This window comes from Podarcis muralis, chromosome 1 (genome assembly GCF_964188315.1).
Source record: "Podarcis muralis chromosome 1, rPodMur119.hap1.1, whole genome shotgun sequence".
In the NCBI taxonomy this organism is placed as follows: domain Eukaryota; kingdom Metazoa; phylum Chordata; class Lepidosauria; order Squamata; family Lacertidae; genus Podarcis; species Podarcis muralis.
In genome coordinates this window covers 92,650,402-92,662,439 of record NC_135655.1, presented here as the reverse complement: position 1 = coordinate 92,662,439, position 12,038 = coordinate 92,650,402, and the positions used below count along the sequence as shown (strand labels likewise).

General features: G+C 42.9%; 1 protein-coding gene across 3 annotated transcripts in view; it reads left to right on the top strand.

Moving 5' to 3' along the window:
• OSBPL11 (oxysterol binding protein like 11) overlaps nt 1-12,038 on the top strand; it is a 45,405-nt gene that overhangs the window by 26,063 nt on the left and 7,304 nt on the right. For all 3 annotated transcript variants that reach the window (XM_028743862.2, XM_028743871.2, XM_028743882.2), the window contains exons 4-9: nt 28-107; nt 1,328-1,507; nt 3,827-4,028; nt 5,209-5,354; nt 9,685-9,825; nt 10,486-10,975. In XM_028743862.2, the coding sequence (XP_028599695.2) occupies nt 28-107; nt 1,328-1,507; nt 3,827-4,028; nt 5,209-5,354; nt 9,685-9,825; nt 10,486-10,975 (1,239 nt within the window). The remainder of the gene's footprint in view (nt 1-27; nt 108-1,327; nt 1,508-3,826; nt 4,029-5,208; nt 5,355-9,684; nt 9,826-10,485; nt 10,976-12,038) is intronic.

The window sequence follows — 12,038 nt, the reverse complement described above, 5'->3', positions numbered from 1 at the left end:
GATGATTTTTTTTTTTTTTTAATCCAGCTACTGATGCCAAAGAACGGCAGCATTGGGTCAGCAGGCTTCAGATATGCACACAGCACCACACTGAAGCAATTGGAAAGGTACTGTCTGTAACGTATACTTTAAGTTATGCAGCAGTTATTTAAACTGCCCATCAATTATGTAGCTTAAAGGGTCATAATTACAATTGCTGGAGAAGCGTGAGCCTACCATAGAAAGATGGCAGCAATGCCAAGACGAATTAGGTTTTAATGACGTTTTATTTGAAATGTGATGCTGCAAACTTAAGTGTGTATTTGTTGTAATAGTTGAATAGCGGGGACCTCCTCTGATTGCCACCGAAGTAACTTCTCCGTAGCTTCTTATGGCACTGTTCAGTAAAACCTAAATAATCTGACGGGTAGTTAGCTAAACACCCAGAGAAGGAAATTCTACAACTTTCCAACTAGGTTTGGCTTTTTCCGCGGACCACTGTCTCTTCTGCACTTGGGAGATCTGAAGTCTGTTTCCTTAAATTGTAATGGCAATGCAGTCCTTAAAACTGCAGCCCTTTCACTTAGGAGTAATCGGTGTTGAACCCAGGGGGATGGACTTCTGAGGAAGCATGTATGGGATTAGACTGCGAATCTGTTTTTCTTGTAGATGTAAATTACCGTATTTTTTGCTCATAAGGCGCACTGGACCATAAGGCACACCTAGTGTGTGTTTTTTTTTGGGGGGGGGAATCAAGAAAAAAAAATCTTATGTCCACTTCTCCCAGAGCTGCTGGGGGAAGCCCGGGTTTCCCTCCCCCCCCCCAGCCCCAAAGAGCAAAGAAGCCAAGTTAGTGAGCGGGATGGATCCCAAGCCCAAGCTTCCCCCGACCCCAGCCCCCAAAACAGGTCAGGGAGCAGCGGCAAGGTTGCAGGCAGCCTTGCCGCTGCTCCTAGAGCTTGCGGGGCTGGGGGCCACACATTCGCTCCATAAGACGCACAGACATTTCCCCTTAGTTTTTAAGAGGAAAAAAGTGCATCTTATGGAGCGAAAAATACGGTAGGTGTACAGTGCGTACTGCACAACAGAGAAGATGTCTGTTCTCTTTTATGGTGGGGGAGATGGAGCAGCAGCCCCATGGGTGCTAGTTCCGCATTCTGAAGAATATTTAGCATTGGTCAAGGCCTGAATATATGTTGATGATTTAGCCAGTCCTCAGGGTTTTCGAAATTATTGGGTGCATATTCTAATAGTATATCTATGTACTTAATATGTATATAAGTAAAAAAAGGTGGAGACTTAAAGATTAGTTTTCAAGTATTTCCTAATATGTATGTTTGTTCACCAGAACAATCCTCCTCTGAAATCTCGCAGCTTCTCTCTTGCATCTCAAGGAAGTGGCTCCCCTGGTGTGCAAAGAAGACCCAGCCAAAATGCAGCTTCCTTTTTTAATGTTGGGCATCACAAGCTGCCAGCTGGGAGGAGAATTCCCATTTTGCAGCCAGATCATTTAATTGATGTACGGGAGGTTAGTATAATCTTAACTTTTTTTTTTACCAGTTTCTTGGTTAAGAATAGCTTGCTTTGGGAAGCAAACAGTCCCTGTACTATCTGAAATTCAGCACGATAATTGAATTTATGATAATAGTAATTTACACATTGCAGCGTCATTAACGTATTCTGGTTACTTTCCCCTTAATCTACTCAGGTTGAGGTTGGCAGTGAGCATTGAGCTCAACATGGGCTCTCATTCTTCGCTGCCTTAATCATGGGTCGCTAGTACAAAACTAGTAATTAATAAACTGCTATTTCCATTCTCTATACTTCTTTATCTGGATACCCGGGGGTGGTAGTTGCGACTTATTCTTATTTATTTTATTGTTGGCTTCCTTGAGTATTTTGTATGGAAAGGCAAGGCATAAATTTAATAAATAAATAATCCTTTCATGATGAGAAAGAAAATCTTACACATGGAACTAAGGGGTTACAGGTGTTATCTTGACCTAACAGGGGTGGGGAGATACCTTACTCTCTGAACTTGGGATTGGCTCTTTCTTGAAAAGCAAGCTCAGACGCTTGGACCATGATTCTTTAAATTAGGAAACTGAGCAGGAAACACATGACTAGTTCCATCATCACTCCTGTAATAAGTCTTAGGGCTGGAATGTAGCACTGGATGGTGATGAAATTCTATCAGTCTCCCTCTCGTAGCCTCCCTTATATTCGTTTGAATAAGCTGTGCAGTGAATTATCTATGTAATCTGCTCTCATTGCTGGCTACAGAAGGTTGAGATCGCCATGCATAATAGATCACATAGCCAAAAAGTAGAGTGACCCAGTTGTGCTCTCAGTACTCTGTCAAGTGATCATGGACAGGACGTCCTGTGCTGCCTGCTCATCATCTGCTCAAAACAAAGTCGAAAACACTGGAGTTTAGGATCCATTGACATCCTTTTACCCTTGGGTTTTGAGGGGTGAGGATATGGTAACTCCTCATTCCTACTGAGCACCAGCTATGATGAACGTCAGGGTGAACCTAGTTCGATTCAAAAGGTGGATTTCTAAAGTCTCAATAAATCCAAAGCAGAGCTATTTCTGCTACTGTGTCTTAACTTCTAGGTTGGTGCTTGGCTTTGCTCTGGCAGTGTTAACCATACCACATTTCTGGATTTCCTCTGTCTAAAAAGAGCATTAAGAACAAGCAGGACAGAGAACTGGACAGGTTTGAGGCTTCAAGATGGTGAAGAATTGTGATTAATCTTTGACTGTGGTTAAAACCAATGCTGAAGTATTTCATTCAGAGAGCGGGGGGTGGGAGGGTTAAGACAAGACAAGAGGGAAGGTGCAGGACTCTGGAGATATGTGATATCTTACCTGGCTTCCATCCCATCTGAAGCATCCACAAAAGATAAAACTTGTTTTGAGTAGAGGAAAGAGTAGTGCTTCTTTTTAATATAGGGCTGATACTTTTGTGTAGTAGATTATTAGCACGAATGTTTCTTCCATTCAGGTTCAGCCCAAGACATTTCACAGTAAATGGTTGTCTTCTCCACCTTCCCCCACCCCAACCCACTGGCCCAACCAAGGCTAACTGTGTTATTTTAGAATGTGAGACAAAAAGGCTCACAATCGCCTCTCCCTGGCAATAAAAATGCAATAGTAATAAATTAAATAACTAACAATTTGCTACCATAGATGTCAGCAAAGGAGTGGAATGTGATCATTTATATGATTATGGTTCTAAAGGAATGGATTGGCACCATCTTATGATGCTTTTAAAAATAGATTTGTGTGTGTGTGTTTGCTTATTTAGTCTGAATATGCAATATGTTCTTGCTGGTTTGAATGAGTAGGTTAGCCAAAAAAACTGGCTAGGTGAGTTTAGATAGAGTTATTTCCCAAGATAATTTGACTAAAGAACCACCTGAGGTCTCAAGCCATTTCTGCAATGCAAGGCAGGCCCTATAATTAGGCAGAGGCCTGGGAGGCAATGGAGGCAGACACACCCACCCCAGATGTTTTTGCTGAGCCCTTGGCTGTTCCTTTTTGCTGGGAGGCAGGCTACGTATGACCTGTCCTGTGCCCCCATAACTAGCCGTTAGCTCTTGGGCATGGTGAAGGACATTGTTCCACTGCCTCCACTGAAGTAAGAAGTAGCTTCATTTAACAATCTATATAGTTTGGATGTTTGAAGAGTTCAGAGGATTGGATGAAGCCCGAGTGCTCTTTTCGTAATGTTACGTTGGCACACTGAATTTGAATAACGAGGGGTTTTAGGTAAATAAGAGTTCAGCTGATGTTTCAGATGACCCAAACCTCAGCCTTTTGTGCATTGCTTGCCTGCTAGATGATGTCGCAAGCTGAGGGACAACAGAGAGACTTGATAAGGAACATAGAATGTCTTCCTTCCTCTGGCCATCTTTCTTCCTTGGACCAAGACCTCCTGATGCTCAAGGCAACCTCTATGGCCACAATGAATTGCTTAAACGATTGTTTCCACATTCTTCAGCTCCAGCATGCATCGCAACAAAAAGGGTCCTTACCTACTGGTGAGTTATATTTGCTCTGTCGTCTTCTTTTAATAAAGCCTTGATTTGATCTTTCTCTTCTGTGCAAAATAGGGAAAACATTTAAATGCCTTCAGTACTTTGGAGATCTTACGTTCCCACTTTGCTGCTTGCACTTTAGCATTTGCCTAACATGAGTTTACATCACTCCTTTCATGGAATTCACAATGGTGTACATGGCATTCCTAAGTGGTCAACATCCAGGCACCAACCAGACCCAGACCAGACCAGACCTGCTTAGTTTCCAAATGGTGGTGGCCTCATGTGCCTTCAGATCATACCCGAAGGGGAATGTTCAGTCAACCTAGATAGCTGCTGCTGCTGAACTTCCCCAGGTCCTTGTATGTTGTAACAGCTCAGCTCAGAATCCGGCACTGTGATCGGCAGAAGATGCCAAGTTACCAGTAATGTTTATGTCCCAGATTGACTGTTCTTTTATTCAAGTTTGTGTATGTGTTTCTTTTAATAGGGCATTATTAGAGTCTACACACACTAGCCTTTGAGAACAGAATGGAACATTTTCATTATTGATGAGGAATTGTATCCATTCCGATAGACTAGCTGGGGGGTAATTGGAGACACCAGAATCATTAAACGAACGGGTGACAGTTTTCCAAATGATGCAGCTTTTATTTTCAAGCAACTATTATTTATTCAACAGAGATTTAGTCAACTGTGCAAAACCAAGTATTCCCTCCACCCCGTCAATGCCCCAACAAGACCTCTGGCAAAACGTGTGTTCTTTAGTTTTAGCTTTACTTCCTAGAAATAAATTGCAGTTTGCAATTGTTTTCCCCTAATGGTGTTGCTAGAATGTTGATGCTGCAACCTGTCCAAAGGGATTACGTAACAACCCAGTCTTATTGGGTTCTTTAACTGGTGTCTGATTACACCTTTCGTAACCCCATCTCCTCCTCCGCTGGAGCAAGTTGTGTGTTTCATCATGGCCCAATCACAGGCATCATTCTAATGACCCGAGGAGGTGGTGTTCTCCTGCACCCATCCTCGTTTTTTTGTAGCTTCTTGAGCAAGCTCAGTTGCTTTTTAGTCATTTTGGGGGGAGGGGGGGAGTAAAGCTGCTTAATGACAGTTGCCTTTTCTAAAAACAAAATACGCTTCTAGAATATGAGCAAGTTTCAGCGTAAACTCTCGTTTGCTTCAGGGACAACTATCAGCTGGTTGGAACCAAAGATCTCTCTGCCAAACCACTTCAAAAATGGAGCAGATCAGAATTTCCCAGCAGATCAAAACAAGCCATCATCGATCAGAGAGGAGCAGTCCATTTCAGGTTCCGGTCAGCTAACCAGGGTAAGGTTAACATGAAAGCCCCTGTTGTCTGCTTTGTTTTGGTTTTTTCCTCCTTTACTTAAGAAATGGGGACGGTTCAGGCTTTTAATATACTACTGTTTTGAGTAGGCATCATTGAGAAAAATCAGAGTGTAAACAGTTTCTGTGAGTGTAAACAGGAAAAAGTAAGACAGTATCAGTACAGGTATCACTTCTTAAGTTGTAGCTTTTCCCCTCCTGTCATTAACAGGAGGAAATATGGAAAAGGTAGCATTGATGAAAGGAATAATTAAGTAAATTATAATAAATCCCATGCAGTTAAATATAGTTACAAAGCCATAAGCAGATTAAACGGTGAAAACCTTTCCAGGTATATATGCCCAGATCAGTCAAGATAAAGTGAGAATGCAATTGGATGTTTTTAATATATATTTTTTGTCACTTAATCTATAGATACCTTTCTTAAAAATTAACAGCAGATTAGAATAGTAATGGAGCAACAAGCTGTAAGATCTCATTGTAAAACTACATATCTGATCTTAAAATATCTTAAATTGAAAGGGTATAATGAAAGCTATTAAAAAATTGTAATACGACCATATTTCAGAAAGCAAACCATGAAAGTTGTAGTGAACGGATGCTGTCATTTCTTCATTTCCCACATTAAAAATGAAGAAATTTAGTGATTGCCCATTTGATTTAAAGTTTACTTAAAGTGTGTGTGATGTGTTTAAGTTTTTTTAATGAGTTGGAAGCCAAAGCTAGGCTTTGAATCATGGTTGCTTCCAAACAAGAAACTGAGTTACAGAAGTGGAATACCCTTACTGGAAGAATGTGATGCCAGCATACTTACTGACAGTTCAGCAGCTGTTCGCACCCTGGAGAGACAATGCAAGAAAATAGGCTCCCTTTCTCTGCCTGCCCCGTCGTGGCTGCTGCTCCTGTTCTGATGACTGCTGTTTACAGCTTTTCTTTACTTCTCCCTGGTTACCACCATACTTTGCTCTAGGAGATGGCAAATTCCCACTACACACCCTGTTGCTTGCAGCACTTGACGGTGTTACCTAGAAGAGTTACTGAATTGTACCTGAAAAGACCTGGTGCCCAACCCATTCTTCACTGAGGCAGAAATCTCCACACACCCAAGCATTCCTAAATGATGAGTGTATGTAACTGAATAGAATTTGGAGTGCAGTATGCCGTGAGCAGGGAACTTCAAGTCTGGGAGAGGAATACAAGTAAATGCAAATACAAGCAAATAAATAAACTCATTTAGTAAGATGAAACTAGATGATTTAAAATGAAATCACATCTCCCTCATCAGCCATAGGCAAGAGTCAGTTTCATAGCCCGCTTCCTATGCTGTTCTTGCTGCCCCCCAACCGCCATTCTGCTCCTGTATCCCCTGTTCCTTAGTATTCTCTCCCAGTTGCTGGAATGAGCAAGCCCTGTTGCAACGCTTTTGAGTTTCCACAATAGCAGTAGCAGTGTGAATGTGGCTGTTCTCTCAGCTACTTTTCTGCCCGCACTGGGATGAATATCCACCATAGTTCCATCCCAGAAAAATTAATTCAGGTATCCCAGCAGTTCTCAAACTTTCTACCCCACTCGAGAGGACTGAAGGCTAGCACTTACAAAACTGTTGGGTCTCAGGGCAGGGGCAGAAACAATTACAAAATGGTGGCAGGTAGAGATGGAGACAGGCATAATCAGCTGGCAGTTACTGACATCGTTCTTTTTTGATATCTAATTCCACTTCAGAAATCTCTAAATTCCCTCGCAGAGCAATTTCCTTGTGGCAAGAAGTTCCGCAGTACAGATACTGGCCCTGAGGTGGTATGATTCAGCCAGCCCGTTTTAGGTAGAATTTGCTGATTCAGAGGCTCTAGATGGAGAAGTCTTTTTATATTATACTCTTCCCCCCACCCCATTTCAAAGTCTTTATTCATCTCCTGTTATTTCTTCTCCTTTAACATTTGTGCCTTATCTACCTAAGCTGCCAGTTCCCCCCCCCTCTTCCCTTACCCTTTTATGTTCACTTCTTTCTTCTGCAACAGCTTTCTTCTCATCGCCTTTCTTTCTGTTTCCAGTTGCTACTTATTTTTAAGTACAGTGGTACCTCGGGTTAAGTACTTAATTTGTTCCGGAGGTCCGTTCTTAACTTGGAACTGTTCTTAACCTGAAGCACCACTTTAGCTAATGGGGTCTCCTGCTGCCGCTGCGCTGCCGGAGCACGATTTCTGTTCTCATCCTGAAGCAAAGTTCTTAACCTGAGGTACTATTTCTGGGTTAGCAGAGTCTGTAACCTGAGGTACCACTGTATTAGCCTTTTGCATCTCTAATTTCCTTCCATTCCTCTTGCCCTTTCCTCTCAGAGAAGGGAAAACTCCCTTTCCTCCCCCATCCCAACTCTGACTCCTGCCCATCTTTCTCGACAATGAAGTGCTGGTACTGGCCTCAGTCCAACCAAAATGGCAGGGGCAGAGCGGGCAAGTGAAGAGACACAGTGTGGGCTGTGTCCGTGAGGCCCACTTGAAAGTGCACTGGGACCCACTGGCATTCCCAGACCTTCTGTTGGAGAATCGTTGTCACAGCCTAAAATACTGATGCATTTTGGTGCCTGTAGAGAAAGCAGGGAAGAGCGGGGAAATGTTTTTGCACATTTCCGAGGAACTATTAAAGGAAGATATCTACTCAGTATAGCTTTGAAGGGCACTTCAAATGGGACATGGGAACAATAAGCATTCACAGTTATTCTGTTCTATAAGCAGTCTTTATTAATATCACTGACAAATATTTTGTGGAATATGGAGGGTAACTCCTGGGTCCGTATGTTTGAAAAGGCTTTGCTCATTTTGATAGATACCATAGTGGCCAAGTGGATAAGACTCCTTGTTGTTTATTCAGAATGTTACCTGCCTTTCACCACAAGGTTCCAGAGTGGGATACAGCAATTTAAAACACAGTATTAAAATTAGTTAAAAACAAATACTTGGTGTGCCTTATCTGTCTTTGTCTTCAGTCTGCCTCTTCCAAGGTGAGACATGATACTGAATATATCATTCCCTCTCTGTCATTGGAGCTAATAGACCTTTGAGTCTGGCAATCCAGGTCATCTTACTAAATACTTCTTCTATGCTTGGTCTATAGCCGTTTTGTAGTTGGCTATTCCACTTAGGACAAGCAGGAATTCCTTCTGGGAGAGTAAACTTCATAATCTGTGACACATGGATACATGCAGGCTATACTTCATTTATTTCTTTTTTGTGTGTTGGCACATTTTATATTCAGGGCAAGTCTGTCAGAGAACTTTTACTGTTCCCACTTTTTTCCATCTGTAATACTTGAAGTCATCATTCTACATAGGAGAAACTGAGCATCATTAGCATTAAACATCACATATGTTACTCCTCTTATTTTTGTTTTACATTTAGTTGTTATTAAAGTGGGTTTTTAAATTTCCCACTCAGTGATTTTGTCTTCTTCATTTCAGGAAATTGAAAGCAAGTACTAGAAATATAAAAAAAATTGTTCCATCAAAGGCAAAATATGATTATACCTATCTGTTAAGCAGGTCTATCAGCTGAAGTTAAAACGCAATTGATGAAACACCCAGCTTTTAATTAACAGATCAAGTAAATGTGCATATTACCCAAACCCTGAGTGTGTTTGAGGTGGGTGTTTGAGATCATTAAAGAATGCTCCTGGACAGCATAAGAACTTGTAAGCAAAGGCTACTATTCATTGTTGAACCATCTTTATTTATTTTTTATCAATGTAGAAATCCAGATTGTATAATAATTCCTATTTTAATAGCACCCTAGAGACACAAAAAATGAGCATATTGAAATCCCACCCGTATTGCAGAAGAGATACACTGACATTGGTTTAAACTGAGTGCTGTCAGCTTTACTAGCTTGTGTCTCTTATTCCTAGAAGTGAAATCATACATATGGGCTAGTTTTGTAGAGAAACTAAAAATAAAATTTGTGGTTTTTTACAAAATAAAACTTCCATAGGGAGAAGAGAGCTAGTGTGTCTGTGGAGGATGAACAGTGATATTCTCTTCAGTCAGCCCAAGAAATTAGTTAGGCAACTAAGTCTTCCTTCTGATTCGTCATTCTCAGGATCACGCTATTAATTGAAGCTTGCAGCCTTAACTGTTGTTAAGTGGCTTGTTCAGTATCACTCCTACAAATGATGTTGCTTGAGACATGAGTGATTATCTGTGAGGTTTGGGAGGATGACTGAACCGTCGTGCTTGGGAGGAAGAGGGATTAAGTTATAAAGCCCAGATATTTAGGGCTGGTAAATTATTTGAAGTGTCATTTGTTTTTGGAATTTACACTAGGAACCAGAGGAAATAAACCCAGATGAGGAGATAGAGGATACATGTGAACTTAAAGAGGATGACCTTGGAGCCGTGGAAGAACAGCGGAGCGTTATCTTGCATCTCCTGTCTCAACTCAAACTTGGCATGGACTTAACAAGAGTAAGTGACTGAAACATTAATCTTTTTGAAATTGAGAGGGAAGTGCTTCTGGAACTGAAGGCTGGCCCAGCCACATCTGGATTTGCACAGACAACTTAATTAACTTGGAATTAAGCCTTTGCTCCCCTTCCCACAAAAAAGCCCTCGCTAAAGACATTCCTACCAGTTGAATTTATATCAGCTAGTTGAACTGCGCTCTCAGAATTGTTTATTTAGGAATTCTTTTGGGTAATAAGGAATCTGCTCAGTGTGTGTGTGTGTGTGTGTGTGTGTGTGTGTGTGTGTACTAGCTCCATCTCACCCCAGGTTGTCATTCCTGTTGACCACCATGGACTGAAATGGGAAGCTTCCTGCACTTGTGGAGGCTTGGTGTACATTTCAGAGCCCTGGAAAATCGGGGTTCTAGAACACTCAGGGAGCCCCGATAAGTATAAGTGATGCCTTAGCTTCAGACAGCCACCCTCCACTGTGTTGGAACACCTAAAGAAGAGGAGAAGGAGGAAGTATTTCATTGCGTTTTAAGAATACACAAAGTAACATGTCTTCCTCTTGCTTGCACTAGTTAAGGTTGTGCTCTTTGCTTAGAAAAGCGTTATACCCTTATCCAGTCACTTGCAATTCGAAGCTTTAGGTGTGCTTCATGCCTTTCTTTCTTTTCAGGTGGTACTCCCCACTTTTATATTAGAGAAACGCTCTTTGCTGGAAATGTATGCTGACTTCATGTCCCACCCAGATCTCTTCCTTGCGATTTCCAGCGGCGCCAGCCCCGAGGAGAGGATGATCCGCTTTGTGGAATATTACCTCACTTCCTTTCATGAAGGTCGCAAAGGGGCGATAGCGAAAAAGCCATACAACCCAATCATCGGGGAAACGTTTCACTGCTCGTGGAGGAGCCGAGTACCGTCCGACACGAGTAGTAACTCTTCGTCCCATTCCCTCTCTGAGCAAGGGACTGTCTCAGAAGAGTCACAGGAACAAGCAGAGTCGGACTACCACACAGTCAGATTTGTAGCGGAACAAGTGTCCCATCACCCTCCAGTCTCAGGGTTTTATGCCGAATGTGTAGAAAGGAATATGTGTGTCAATGCTCACGTCTGGACTAAAAGTAAATTCCTAGGAATGTCAATAGGAGTGACTATGGTTGGCGAAGGTAAGTGGAGAATGCTGCAATTAGCCACTTGCCACAATAGGCTCACTCATGTTTGGTCGGTTTCACCACTTGTGCTTTACTTGTCAGCTAACCCAGTGTTTTCCAATCTTTTTCCAACTGTGGCCCCCTTCCGACCTTGTTTCCTTCCTGTGGCCTGCCCATGGACGTAGCCAAGAGGGGGCAGCTGTGTGCTGTGCCCCCCCCCCATTTATGCAATTTTGACCTGTGCCCCCCCCTGGAATATCCTGGGGGGCCCCAGGGGCCATATGGCACCTGGTTGGGAAACACTGATCTAACCTGTGAAGAAACGGTTCCATGGTGCCAGAGATGCTCAGGGATGGCCATTTCAAGAGCTCATTGTGCTTCACTGTTCAACAGTGCAACTAAGTTTCAAACAGATTGTCTGCTCTACTCACTGGGAAAAAGGCCCAGGGCATTTAGGCACCCATTGGATTCCATTAATCTCCAGTGGTGAGGGTGGGCCATCCAATTCAGTACCCCACCCCTCCAGGGGTGGATCAAAGCCATTAGACCATACTTCACCAGAAAGTGGTTTGACCATGCGCCCCCTGCTACTTCCAGTCAACCCCTTCCTCCATCCGGAGCAAAGAACAGATTGAGCGTGTGCCCTGGCCAGTGTGTTGGGTCACTGATAACTTGGGACAGCCCCATGGCTGTCATGGAGGCCATGAAGTCCTGAAAAGGAACACCTGAGGCATCCTCTGCATGGATGTTGACATCATCCAGGACTATTGTTAGGGGTTCCTCCATCACCATGCCCATCAGCTTGGTCAGATAAGCTGGTGAGCAGCAGATTAGATGGTAAACCAGCAGTGACCCTTCTTGACTGTCTTCTTGGCCTAACAACCAGCTCCAAGACAGGGTTTTTTCTGGTGATGTAGATGGAAGTACCGGTACTATGAGCCACATCCACTTCATTGCCACCCTATCTCTGTAGCTTGTGCTGATGCTGTAGTCAGGTGGGCAGAGCTGAGTCAGATCACCTCCCAGCTTGCCCACCCAGGAATCCAGCCATGGGAGAGGTGGGAGAAAGAATCAAGGT